The sequence below is a fragment of the Leptopilina heterotoma genome, unplaced genomic scaffold (genome assembly GCF_015476425.1).
Source record: "Leptopilina heterotoma isolate Lh14 unplaced genomic scaffold, ASM1547642v1 Lhet_114, whole genome shotgun sequence".
In the NCBI taxonomy this organism is placed as follows: domain Eukaryota; kingdom Metazoa; phylum Arthropoda; class Insecta; order Hymenoptera; family Figitidae; genus Leptopilina; species Leptopilina heterotoma.
The window spans coordinates 7,518,445-7,533,203 of record NW_025110833.1 but is presented as its reverse complement, the minus strand read 5'-3'; the positions used below and the strand labels follow the sequence as shown (position 1 = coordinate 7,533,203).

The 14,759-nt window shown below is 29.3% G+C and overlaps 1 protein-coding gene across 5 annotated transcripts in view; it reads left to right on the top strand.

Annotated features, from left to right (window-relative positions):
* Positions 1–14,759, top strand: part of LOC122508395 — a 36,164-nt gene that overhangs the window by 14,680 nt on the left and 6,725 nt on the right. For 3 of the 5 annotated variants that reach the window (XM_043621698.1, XM_043621708.1, XM_043621725.1), the window contains 6 exons: positions 1,385–4,053; positions 5,359–5,449; positions 6,275–6,428; positions 6,774–6,918; positions 7,215–8,420; positions 10,347–12,018. In XM_043621698.1, the coding sequence (XP_043477633.1) occupies positions 1,718–4,053; positions 5,359–5,449; positions 6,275–6,428; positions 6,774–6,918; positions 7,215–8,420; positions 10,347–12,018 (5,604 nt within the window). In that variant the 5' untranslated portion in view covers positions 1,385–1,717. The remainder of the gene's footprint in view (positions 1–1,384; positions 4,054–5,358; positions 5,450–6,274; positions 6,429–6,773; positions 6,919–7,214; positions 8,421–10,346; positions 12,019–14,759) is intronic. The other 2 variants (XM_043621717.1, XM_043621735.1) reach the window with 1 other exon arrangement.

The window sequence follows — 14,759 nt, the reverse complement described above, 5'->3', positions numbered from 1 at the left end:
TTCGAATAAGTTGATTGTATAAAACACACATGATGAAAATCATTGTTGAACATGCGTCAATTAGTGATCAGCGGAAGGTCGTTCCAATTAGGAACGTCACGTAAGCTCGTATTCCATTAACATCCTACGATTTTAACTCTTCTTACACGTTAATTGATTTGTTTTATATACAAACTTAATGATTTTGCTTTAAATAGAAATATACAGATGTCTTATTTTCTATTTTAATCGAATAGACGAGATTTTTGAATTAATTTCTAAATTGAAATAATTCAGAGGAGAGATTATTCAGACAAAAATATACGAGCGTCAGTGAATAATTAATTCTGAATAATTAATTTTGAACTAATTTCTTTGAATTAATTTTTCAAAATTGATTTTTCAAAATTAATTTTTTAAAATTAATTTCTTACTATAAAATTGATAATAATTGGGAAATTGGAAATATTCAGAAATAGTATAGAGAAATTTGTTTAAAAACGATTTGCAATTATTCTTTTAATAGAGCCAATAAATAAGAGTTGAGATTCGAAAGTTTTTATTTTATGCAATTCTTGTGACAATGCGAAACGACCTTCTTGTTTGTTTTAATATATATAAGTTGAAAATAAAGAGAGAGGAGTTTTAAAAGACTTTAAAAAGATACTCGGTTGACAACACAATGAAATCATTGCACACACAAAAAAATAATGGGGACGTTCAAATTATTATATATTTTATCTTACGCTATGCGAAAATTATTTCTTTATTGCCGAAAAAAATTGTGAAATTTTTATTTTTGTTTTCATTCTAATTTTATACACTATAAATTTATTTTTTTTGTCGAAAAATTGTATTTTTTTTTAATTTTAAGTCGTTTGTAAAGAAACTTTTTTCACAAACGAGAAAGAGAGAGTTATTTGAGGCAATTCAGGAGAGATTGTAAAACTAGTGAGATTTTCTAGTTTAGTGAGAGGTTTTTTTTTAAATTTTTTTTCGAGTTCAATTTCTTTTTTTGAAGAAATTTAATTTTTCTATACGATTTTAGAAGTTTGGATTTTTAAACAGAGGAAATTAAATTATGAATTAAAATTAAATCATGAATAGTTTTAAAGAAAGTCTTACGTGACCATTGTGGTAATTAGAATCTCGAATGTAATATACGAGCGTAAGAGTCGATTGTATGATATTATGGACTTTGAGAAAGTTGCTCGTGGTTGGTCCATTCCTTTTGAGTACTTCCGTCTTTTCTCTCCCTACCCTCTCTTTTTCTCTCTCTTTCTCTCTCTCCTTAACATTTACTAAAAGAAAGGAAATTAAAAAAAAATTAACATTTTCGAGGCAAGAAAGAAACGAAAAAATCCAGAAAAGAAAAATTAACGAATTATTTTTCTCTTTGTTTCAGCTTATGGTACAGGATCCTCAAATAGTTTATTCAAAAACGAAGAAGAAGAAGGAGAAAAAAACGTGAGTCTAGCGTTATTACTTGAATAAAAGGAAAAAGGATCGCAAAGACGTTTTACAAGAAATTTTTATTCAACGGAACTGTAAGGCCTTCAAAACGTCGACTCCATCAGTGATCAAGTTATCTGGGGGAGGATCAGGAGGAGGTGGGGAGAAATCATCCCCAGGTCCAGGTCCACCTCCCCCAACAATTCAAACCGAAACAAATCGTTCCAGTGGCGATAATAATGGATCCGAAAGAATTGATCACACGGAATCGAATGCAGAAGCCACCATGAGTTTTGTATTACAGTTAGGTTCTGTAAATAATGCTGAAGAAGTCGAGAATAATAATCCACTATTGTCAGCTACAGATATTAACAATACCCCATTAACAATCGAAACATCTCTTCCAAAATCTGTGATCGCTGGGGCCAAAACACAAAATGTACAGAATTTAAAGTCCGTCAATTCATCTGTAGTCTCAATTTCTTCTTCAACAACAAATTCTTCGGCTGTGAAACCTATTACTGTTACCTATCCAATGAATAAAAATTCAAAAGAAATACAAAAAATCAATTCACAAACAAATACGACGCAAGTCCTAACAACGCGTGTCATCTCACAAAAAGTCACGTCCAATTATCAATTGCACTCACTTCCATTTAATGCCACTTCCCAACAACAAAAACAACAACAATCATCATCGTCGTCAAACACTCCAACAATTCAAATGTCAAATTCAGGTCAGCCAATTAAAGTTCAAGTTACCTCTGAATTACCAATTAATAAACAATCGTCTCCAATTCAATCCGGCGGACAATTAAAAATTCAACAAATCACCGTTCAATCGCCAATTCAAAGTGTCACGAATAATTCGACATCGACTATTCAGAGGATACAAGGCAAGGGGCAAATTGTCAATCAGAATCAATCGAATTTACAACAGCAGCAGCAACAAATTAATCAAACGAATATTAATCAACAGATTGCGAATAAACCCAAAATTATCAGCAACGTCTGTCAAAATCCTCCAATTCAACGAAATACGATCACTAGAATGCAGACGACAATGGTAAAATCGCAAAATCCCCAAATTACCATGAATCAAGTAATGAACAACGCAAATATGCAGCGAGTGCAAGTGCCGAAAGTCCAGGCACCTAATGCTCAAAAAGTGCCGGCGAATTTTAACAATCAAAAGGCACCGATTGTTAATAATTTAAATCCTTCTGGTAAAACTCAGCAGCAACTACAGCAGCAGCAACAACTACAGCTACAACAGCAGCAGTTACAACAACAACAACAGCTGCAACAACAGCAGAATCAGCTACAACAGCAGCAGAATCAGCAAGTTGTTCACAAGGTGCAAGCGCCGACAAAAGCGGCAGTCAAACAACCGCCGACTGCTCCAAATAATGCTCAAAAATCCCTGACAATGCAGAAACAAGTCGGACAATCGCAAGGCCAGCAGCAGGTTATCCAACAAAATCAGAAGTTGCAAACACAACAACAAAGGCCGACGGTTTTTGGCAATCTGCACAAATCGCAAACTGTCGTCAATGTCAACTCGAACCGAAATCAAAGCCAGGTCACTAAAAGCAACAGCGTGCCGAATATAATGAAAGTCCAAAATTCAACAACGACGACATCAAACCCTAAAAGTGGGGTTCAATCCACTGGACAGCCGACTTCGCATTTGCAGCAACAGCTACTCCATCCGAATCTTCATCAGCAGATACAAATGCAGAATCAGATACAGAATCAGCATGGACAAAATCAACTACAAAGTCAGCACGGACAAAATCAACAACTACAGAACCAACCGAACCAATTGTACCAAGTTCAACAAATACAAAACCCCCAAAACCAATTCCCCCAACAGCAATTAATGCTCCAGAAGCAAATAACGACCCAAAAGAACCAAGTCTTACCGAAAGGAGGAGCGACAATAACGCCGGTTCCCAATAACCAACCTCTGATCAAAGGAAATCTAAAAGTCCAGCAGCAGCAGCAACAACAACAACAGCAAATGGTTCTCCGAGTGACAAATCAAAAGAACCAACAAAACCTCCATGGAAATATGAAAATACCATCATCAAAAGTGACGAACATTGTAAAAGCGCCGAATCAACAGAATTCCATGCCACAATTCCCCCGAAATGTGAATTGTCAACCGGTGAAAGTTGTGCAACAGGCGCAAAATGTGATTTTCCCACAAAATGCGCAGAAACAACCGGGATGCATTAAGACAATACCGGCGCAAAAACCGGGACCGAAGAATAATTCAACGAAGGGAATGGTGAAGACTTCGATGAATACAAATATGACGGCATTGAAGGGACAGCAGCAGCAGAATTTGGTTCCGAATTTAGTGCAGAAATCGACGATTAAGACGATAATGCCACAACAACCGGGTGGACCGAGTATGTTGATGCAAAAGGGACAAACGCCGAAGGTACAACAACAACAACAACAACTACTAATGCAGCAACAGCAACAAATGCCAATACAACAGAAGCCAATTGTTGCCGCGACGCATTTTCCCCAACAAGCGAAACAACAAATTGGTCAGGTTAAAACTTTGCTTCCTGTTAGTTCCGGAGAAGCACGAAGGGATATGGAAATAAAGTAAGAATTTTTTATGAATCCCCAAAATCAATTATTTTAATTTAATTAATAATTAACAGAAGCATTATTTGTTTTTTTTTTATTTTGTACGAAAACAAAAGTACGAATTTTCTACTGATATATTTTTTTATTATTTCTCTATGATTATTTTTTATTATCTTTCGTCCATTTTGACAATTGATTATCTTTCGCAAGTTTTTCATGACGCGATTAATTTTTGTATGCAGTATATTTCGAAAATAGTTGACAATACAATGGTGAAAAAATTTAGAAATTCCAGGTATGTTGAAAAAAAATTTTATTCAGAATACAATTTTATTCAGAATACAATTCTATTCGTATTTATATTCTATTTAGATTTCAATTCTATTCGAATAAAATTTGGTTAAATTGTATAATCGAAATAGAATTGAAATTCGAATAGAATTGAAAGCTAAATAGAATTTATTTTCGAATAAAATTGAAATCTAAATAAAATTTCAATTGAATTGAAAACTGAATTGAAATGTTTAAATTTCTGTTTAAATTTCAACTCCATTTGAAAAAATAGAAAAATTATCAAAAAAAAATTAAAAATGAATTTAAATTTAAATTCTGTTTAAATTTTAACTCCATTTGAAAAAAATAGAAAAATTATCAAAAAAAAATTGACATGAATTTAAATTCTTTTTTAATTTCAATTCTATTCTTATTTAAATTCTATTTAAATTTCAATTCTATTCGTATAAAATTTGGTTAAATTGTATAATCGAAATCGGAATACAATTGAAATTCGAATAGAATTGAAAGCTAAATAAAATTTAATTTCGAATAAAATTGAAATCTAAATAAAATTTCAACTTAATTGAAATTCCAATTTTAATTTTTTCCATTTTGAAAAAATAGAAAAATTATCAAAAAAAATTTAAATGAATTTAAATTTAAATTCTGTTTAAATTTCAACTCCATTTGAAAAAAAATTACCAAAAAAAAATTGACATGAATTTAAATTCTTTTTTTAATTTCAATTCTATTCGAATTTAAATTCTATTTATATTTCAATTCTATTCTAATTTCAATTTTATTACGATTTCAATTTTATAAAATTACAATTTAACCAAAATTTATTGGATTCAAATTTCAAATTAAAATCAATCAAAACTTTAATTAATTTTATTTAATTTTATTGAAACTTTAATTTAAATTTAAATTATAAATTATTATTCACACAAATCGTAATGAATAATTGTAATAAATATTAATAAATAAAATGAAAATAAATGTAATCTTGAGTTTCTAAATATTAAAAAAAATTTTTATTTGCAGACATGAAGCTGTGATTATTGCACCGAAGGAAGAAGATTCTCAAAATCGAGCTTCGTCTCCATCTAGAAGAATGCCGTTACCTTACGAGGTGGTGCTTTATTTACTCCAGACTTTAAATTATTTTCAATTATTTAAATTACATTATTTTCAATTATTAAAATTACATTATTTTCAATTAATTAATTACTTAAATCATCTTCAAAGAAAAATCCGACAAAAAATCAAACAAAAGTTAGTCCAATATCATAATTTCGTGATTTATAAAAGAAAAAAAATTAAATTCTAAATTCCTTTTAGTAAAAGCGTAAAGAATTTAATTTTGAACATTTGAAACAATTTAAAATTACATTTGAATAAAAATTACAATTTTCTGTCAATAATAAAAAATTTAGGTAACAAAACTTATCATTTGTTGAATTTAAAATTTAAATTTAACAAATTTTTCTTATTGACAAAAAATGTGTATTTTATTCAAATGCAACTTTTAATTGTTGAAAATGTTTGAAAATTGAATTCTTTACCCTTCTGTCAAAAGGAGTTTAAAATTAAATTTTTAAATTTAATTATCGAAAATCTTAATTTCTTTTGAAATTTGAAATTATGACGTTTGACCAACTTTTGTTTTGACTGACGATCAGATTCTTTTTTAATTCAGTTAGAAATTTAATTATTTTCAATTCTAACAAATATTTGTGGAAGGAAAAAAATATTCAATTTTCAATTCTTCTAAAAATTAAATTATTAAAAAAAATATATTTAAATTAAATTTAATTAATAGTAAATTGATCTAGAAGGAACTAAATTTATTCCATAGTTTCTAAGGTAAAATTATTGAGAGGTTTTTTTTGTGTATATATATTTTACATTTCTGGAAAATATACTTTTATACTCACCGAAATTTCTATTTAAATTTCAGTGTTTGCAGTTTGTTCTGCAAGATCATAATTATGGTGCTCCACCACCAAGAACACCACCACCCCCATCACCGCCCCCACATTCTAAGCAGCAACCTGTTAATGGAGCCAGTAGCTCTGCAGTTGTTACTCAAAATTCTTTCATTTACGGTCCAGGTAATTAAAAAATACTTGTTTAAATTTTTCCTCTCGTTTCAAAATTTTTCTCTCTTTAAAATTTCAATTTTCTATATATTTTTATAGTCTACAGGTCTAGAATTCTTTTTTGTTATTCTTTATTGTCTTTCAATTAATAATAGTTCAAATATTAAAAAATGGTATTCAAAGAATATTTCTCTCTTTTGAATTATTTTTTTTTCTATTAATAATATTTCAGATATTAAAAAAGTGGAATACAAGGATTATTTTTCTTTTTTGAGATATTTTTTTACTACTTTTCAATTAATAATATTTTACATAATAAAAAATGGAATACAAAGAATATTTTTACTTTTAATATAGCCACACAGACAACGACTGTTGAGGACGATGCTCAGAGTGCTATCAGCAGTGAGCAAGGACGTGAAGCTGAACCCGAAGGCGAAGAAACAGAAACTGCGCCCGAAGGTGAAGGAGACGACGAAGACAGCATTACACGTTGCATTTGGTAAATTCACAAACAAAATTTTTAACTACTAAAAAAAATTCTTTTTTATCCACAGAATAATTTTATTCACAAAATAATTTAATTCATAGAATAATTTTATCCATAGAAATAATTTTATTCATAGAATAATTTTATTCATAGAAATAATTTTAGTCATAGAATAATTTTATCCATGGAATTATTTTATTCGTGAATTATTTTTATTCATAGAATAATTTTATTCGTAAAATATTTTTATTCATAGAATAATTTGAATCATAAAGTAATCTTATAAACGTTTTTTTTTCTCCTTCCAGTGATTTTGAGCACGACGATGGATATATGATATGTTGCGACCGGTGCTTAGTTTGGCAGCATGTCGATTGCATGGGTATTGATCGATCGAATATTCCCGATGAATATCTCTGTGAAATTTGTCGACCGCGTCGTGTCGATCGACAAAGAGCGCGTGCACTTCAAATGCGAAAGCGTGAGGAACTCTTGAATTCTGACACGACATCAGATTCATCATCAACCACTTCAGTTGATACTGACGTTGGTGCAAATGCAAATCCAAATCCAAAAAAACGTTCTCTTCCACAGCAACAGCAGCAGCAGCATGCACCGCCGCCGCGACGAAAATCCGATCCCCCTCAAGTTAGAAGGCTGAATAATAATAATAATAACAATACAGTAAAGAGACAAAGGCGAGAGACAAATCCAAGACAACCGAGTGCAGTGCGTCAAAAGAAGGAAACAGTAAAACGTGTACCAGGCAAACGAAAAACAAAACGTCGAATGAGCATCGAGGATAAGGAGGAAGAAGCTCAAGACTCATGGGGTTCAAATATGGCACCATTACGACAATGGATCGAAAGATACGAAGAGGCCGTGACAAATCATTATAGTCCGGAACTTCGAGCTCGAATATCCAGCATTAAAATTAATGGCACTCACAATGATCTCAGACAGAGTAATATTAATATTGCAGCAACTGGAAAATGTCGATTGAATGTACACAGTAATAGTTTGAGGTTCCTCGTTGCGACAATGTATCTTCCGCCAAATACACCTGTACTTGAATTACGTGGGAAATATATGTTGAGTACACAGCATAGGCCATCATCGCATCCACAAGGTCGACAGCACGCACAACGACCGGGTCCATTTGTATTTTTCTATCGTTTACCACGCGATGGAACGGAGGTTTGCGTTGACACAAGAACATATGGTAATGATGCACGTTTTGTTCGACGCAGTTGTAAACCAAATGCTGAAGTTAAACATTGTATAGAAAAAGGAACATTGCATTTATATATCGTTACAACATTGCCGATTGAGAAAAATGCTGAGATTACAATTCGACACGAGCAACATGATTTACTGCTGTCGCCAAATTCAAATTCACAATTAATGTCCATTATTTGTGCGTGCAATAATCCCAAAGAGTGTCAAATTAATAATGCTGTACCACAGGTGGTTGCCAAGAAGAGTACCAATGGCGCTATCGCCGAGAATGCTGAGTGAGTTTTCACATTTTCTTTTCTACTTTTCAATTTTTTTTTACATGATGGAAATTTAAATTTTCAATTTACTTTCCAAATAAGTTTTTAAATTTAATTTCCAAATTAGTTTTTTAATTTAATTTCCAAATTGGTGTTTTAATTTACAAATTAATTTTAAAATTTAAGAAATCTGTTTCTATTTTCAGAAAAAATTTTATTAAAACCAAATAATTATGTTTTTACCATCTCAGACTCCGGATAGAATGAGTTTTTCGACTTATTTTCAAAAAACGCGACTTTTTCCACTTCCCTTTCTATATTATTAAAAAATAGTCCAAATTTTGTAAAATTTTATATTGAAAATTATAATGAAAATTAGATTAAAAAAAAAATATTAAATATTTTTTTGAAAAAGTAATTCTTAGAATTTTTTTTAAATTCAATTATTTTCTATAACATGTTTCAAAAAATTGAAAACCTTAAAAAAAATTACATTTAAATGTTTTAAAAAATCTAATTTTTTAGAATTATTGGATATTAAAATTTTGGAGAAAACTATTATTTTTAAAAATTTCTAATTAAATTTCTTCAAAAACAATTCATTGTTTTGTTAAAATGTCTAAAAAATTCTTAGGAGAATTTCAATTAACGTTGAATAAGTACTTTACAATATTTTTCAAAAAACTAATTCCTCGAATTCTCTACTATAATTTTTCAAAAAATTTAATTATCTGAAAAAGAAAGTAAATTAAAATTTAAAAAAAACTCTTTTTTTACTGTTGTCATTAAAATTTATGAAAAATTTCATTATTTTTTAATATTTTCCAAAAAATTCTTTTAAAAAATCCAATTAAAAAAAATCTTACTCAATTTCAATTATGTATATTTTTATAGAAAAATTCAAATTAACTGAAAATATTTTCCTTCATTTGAACGTTTCAAGCTATTTAGATATTGAAAAATTGTGGAAAAAAATGAAAGGAATAAATGTTTTGTTTAAAAAAATAATTTAATAAATAAAGTTTGTAGTTTATAATTTTTGAGGAAAATATTCTTTAAAAAAATATAATAATTACGTATTTTGAGAGAATTTTAATTCATTTTTTTAAAATTATTGAATTTTATCAAGAAACAAAATTGAATATATTCATAATATTTATTTTTAGGGTAAAAAACATTCTAAAAAAAGTCAAAATCTAAGAAAAATAATGGAATTTCGGAGAATTGTATTTAAAATTTTGGAAAACTTAGGCTTTTTGGAGAATTTTAATTCTATTCTTTCAAGATAATTAAAATTTCGAAAATAACTAAGAAATTTGTAAATAGTTGAAATTCATAAAATTATGTTGAAAGTAATTTAGTTTTTTTTAAAGAATTTTAATTGAAAATTTGGTAAATAATTAAATTTGTCGATATTTAAAAGTTATTCACAAATAAATATATTACAAGTGTTTTTTTGTGTATCTCAATATTTTTGGAGCAAATCAGAATTTTTTTAGGATTATAAAATCAATATTTTTATAAAATTATTTGTTAATATTTTATAGAGTTACTAGAATCAGGAAAAAGTCAAGATTATGTCAGAAAATTAAAGAAAAGTCAGAGAAAAACAAAATTAGATCTAGAAGTTAAAAAAAACCTTAAGAATTGAAGGAAAAATAAAAGAAAAACAAAATTATGTTTTGAAATCAGGGAAAACTCAAAGAAAAACAAAATTATGTTTGGAAATCAGCGAAAACTCTAAAAAAAAAAAACAAAATTATGCCTGGAAATCAGGGAAAAATTAAATTTTTGTCGATAAATATTGTAAAATTAGAAGATATTTGCAAAATGGTTTTACAATGAAAGTAGCAGATTTTTTTACTGTTAAATAAATTAACCTTTTTTTTGGTATTTTTCAAATTAAGTTTAATTTAATTTATTAATTAACTTTTGAAATTACAGAAGTGGAAGGGAAAAGAGAAGACGCGGAAGACGAACTACTGTTTGTGAGGATAGTGAAGCGGTGCCAACAGTAACGTCTGGCATTGTACCACAACCACAACAGCAGCAACAACAACAACCACCGCTACCACCACCAGTAATACAACAACAACAGCAGCAACAACAACATCAGCAGCTACAGATTCAACAACAGCAACAGCAGCAGCTTCAACAACAACAACAACAACCTGCAGTTTTACCACCACCGACAGTTTCTACAGTTCCGTCTCCAGTTTCCACGCCGCCGGTACCAATTGTATCGCCAGCGGCGCCAAAACGAAGCGCCTCAACGAGCAGCAACGTCGGCACAACGACTCGCCAAGCAGCCAAAGATGAGTCAATGCTATCGCAAACATCGCTCACGTCAATCAACACCTCCTCCACATTGCCAACTCCCGAAAAAGAGAAGAAGGATAAGAAAAAATTGACCCGCGAAGAACGAAAAATGGAGGCAATAATGAAAGCCTTCGAGAGAATGGAGAAGGCACAGGCCCGAAAGCAAGAGGTTCTAGCGCGAAATGCTCAACGTAAAGAATCAGGTGGCACGCACAGTGACAATGACGAGAATCCCAGTGCTTCACAACCGAAGCAAATAAAATCCTCCTCATCAATAATTGAAAAACCCCTGCGACGAAAACGACGAAAGGGACGAGCGCGAACAACAAGTTCATCACACTCCCAAAGTGGTAATCGTCGATCGCGTTTAAATTCCGCCGATTCCGATCTCTCATCAGGCGAAGAGAGTGCATCAATTCAATCGCCACCCCTCTCATCGCAACAAAATTGTCTCAATCGTGACACACCCTATTCAAGTCGCATTCACACACCAACAAAAGACAACAACGAACAAGGAAATCAGGGAATTTCAACAGCCGCTGGTTTACTACTCGCCCTGGCAAATTCCAACGTTCAAGGTCCAAGTTCACCGCCTCTGAATCAACCGACACCAATCAAGAGTCCAACGTGTGACAGTGGCGCGAGCAGTAGTTCTCAAAGTTCCACACCTTCAACGCCATTGTCCTCGGCGTGTCTCCTAGTGGCCGCTGCAGTCGGTCCACTAGCGCCCGGTTTCAAATTTCCAAAAACGAAAAAAGTTCTCATGAATGAGTGGCTCAAGGAATCGCCAGATCCGCTACCAGTGCATCATCCGCAAGTGGCGTCTCCCGATTTGAGGACAAATATGATGACGCAACAACCCCTCGTGATTGAGAAATCAAACGATTTCCTCTCACCAATTGACCCATCGACGGAATTCTTGTCCCAGACTTACGCCGCCAAGGGTTTGGCGACATTGGTTCAAGCTGTGAATTCGGTGTCGGGTATTTGTGAATCACCACCGCAGAGACGGCAGTCCTTGACTTCGATTAATCAACAGCAACAACAACAGCAGCAACAACAAACTTGTCCGGTGTCGAGTGGTTCGGCCAAGAAACGATGGTTGAGACAAGCCATCTCCGAGGAGTGTGACTCACCGAACAGTCGACCCGAGAGTCCACCTAGTGAAATGGTCGTTGCACCGCCGAAGAAACGACGAATCGCCAGGGAAAGTTTGTCGTCTGATAATTATACACCACCAACGACGCCGACTCTATTGATGCCAGAACCTGTTCATGTCAGGACGATGTCTCACGAGGTAAGTAATTTTTGACAATTTTATTTATCTTTCATCAAATCTACCTTAGTTTGAGTCACGGAAAAAATTAATAAAGTAATTAGAAATTTACTAAATTGTCACGAATTTTTGAGCATTTCGCAATTCACGATTTTTGTACTATTAGAAATTTTTACCCGCAAAAAAGGGTTTATTAACTAATTAATTAATTATTATTTTCCAAAGAAATTGAGAAAATTAAAAATTGAAGTTAACGATCACTCCGAATATTTGGCGACTGAGTAATAGAATCATTATAATTATTTTCAAAAATTTTAATAAAATTCCTCGCGAGAATTAAATTATTTTTATAAATAATATAAAAATCTTTAACAATAAATTAAATTATTTTTATAAATAACAAAATTCTTCACAAAAATTCAATTATTTTCATAGATAAAAAAATTCTTTGGATGAATTAAATTATTTTCAAAAATAACAGAAATCTTTGCAAAAATTCAATTATTATTAATATTTTCAATAATTTTTATTTACTTCTTTGTAAGAATTGAATTATTTTCAAAATTAATAAAATTCTTTGGAGGAATGAAATTATTTTCAAAAATTATTAAATTCTTCGGAAGAATGAAATTATTTTTTTAAATTTTCACAAAAATTTACGTAACAATTAAATTATTTTCTAAAACAATAAAATTCTTTACAATGAATTCAATTATTTTTAAATATATAAAAATTCTTTACAAGAATTCAATTATTTTCATAAATAACAGAAATCTTTGCAAAAATTCAATTATTATTAATATTTTCAATAATGTTAATTTACTTCTTTGTAAGAATTGAATTATTTTCAAAATTAATAAAATTCTTTGGAGGAATTCAATTATTTTCAAAAATAATCGAATTCTTCACAGGAATGTAATTATTTTTAATAATTTTGATTCAATTCTTTGTAAGAACTGAATTATTTTCAGTACAATGTTAACTAAACTCGTAAAAGAATTTTAATTTTTTACTATACAATTAAATTATTTTCAAAAATTTTAATAAAATTTTCAACAAGAAATCAATTATTTTCATAAATAATAAATTTCTTCGGAGGAATTCAATTATTATTTTCAATAAATTGACTTAAATTCGCTACTAATTGAAATAAAAAAATTATTGCCAAATTTTTAATAAACTTCTTAAAAACAATTTAAAAAATGATAATAAAATATTTTTGAAAATGATTCAATTATTTTCATAAATAATTGAATTCTTTACTAGGAATTTGATTATTTATAAAAATTTCGATTCAATTATTTTCATAAATAATTGTATTTTTCCAGGAATTTAAATATTTTTCAAAATTTTGATTCAATTATTTTCCAAAATGGTAAAATTCTTCAAAGGAATTCAATTATTTTCTATAAATTGAATTGAAATAGAAAATTGTTTTCTAAATTGATTAAATAAGATTCTTAAAAATAATAAAAAAAACAATTTTCATAAAATATTTTTGAAGACGATTCAATTATTTTTAATACAATTTCAATTAATTTATTTGAAATAATTTAATTATTTTTTTTCTTTTAATAAAATTCTTCATAAGAATTTATTTATTTTCAAAAATTGTAATAAAATGTTTTTCTAACAATTCCATTATTTTAACAAATAATAAAATTCTTCGAAAGAATTCAATTTTTTCAAATATAATAAAATTCTTCCAAACAATTTTAATTTTAAAATATAATCAATTATTTAGTTTTATATTTAAATAATTGAATTTTCGCAGGACTATCTAATAAGAATTTTGATATAAAAATGAATTTCAGTTAAAATTTTAGATAATAATTTAATATTTGAAACGTTATAGTATGAATTTTTACAAGTTCAAATAAAAGAATTGAAATTTTGAAGAAAAAAAATTAAAATTGAAGTTATTCCTAGAAAATTATTAAAATTTGAAATTTTATTTAAATTCTATTTAAAAATTTCTAAAAAATAATTGAAAAGAAATGCGTACAAGTTCCTGACAGTTTAAGTGTTTCTTTGTAAATAGTTATTTATTTTCTAAAAAATATAGTTACTCTATATTTTTTTCCATGATAATTTTAGTCACTCGAGGGAAATTAAAAAATTATTCACGCGCTTTCAAGAAAGTTATCTAGACAGCAAAAGATTTGAGGTTACGTTCATCATTTTCGAAGTAAAATTACAAATAGATAATCAATTACTATTGCAAATTATTGATGTTTAATGTCTTGTTTACATCCGAATATTCAATAAAAACTAGTTTTGAATTTAGATAATTAAAAATAAACTCTTAATGAAGATAAATCGAACGCAAACATAACCTCTAATTCGCCTGCTTCTAATTTTTTGTGAGTGCGTCACATTTTTCTTTATTGTTTTTAAGATCTTTAAATCTTTTTTTTTTAAGATTTTTTATTAAAGATTTTTTTAAGGAAATTAAAAGCAATATTGAAGATAGAGAAAAGCGACTATTAATTTTAGATCGAAAGTAAGAAAAAAATATTTATTAATCATTCTTCGATATGAATTTAAAAAAAAAGTTAAATAAAAAAATGTCAATTTTAGAAAGATATTAAGACTCGAAAGCATTGAGTAAATTTATAAAGCATGCATGGATCCATAAAGACCTTAGCCATTAAACTCTCATCGCCTCTTTGAAAATTGTTACTATGGAAACAGAGCGTCACTTCCTGTGCCAACCTAAACATTAATGGTCTGGGAGTTGTATTGTAAGATTTGATCTCATG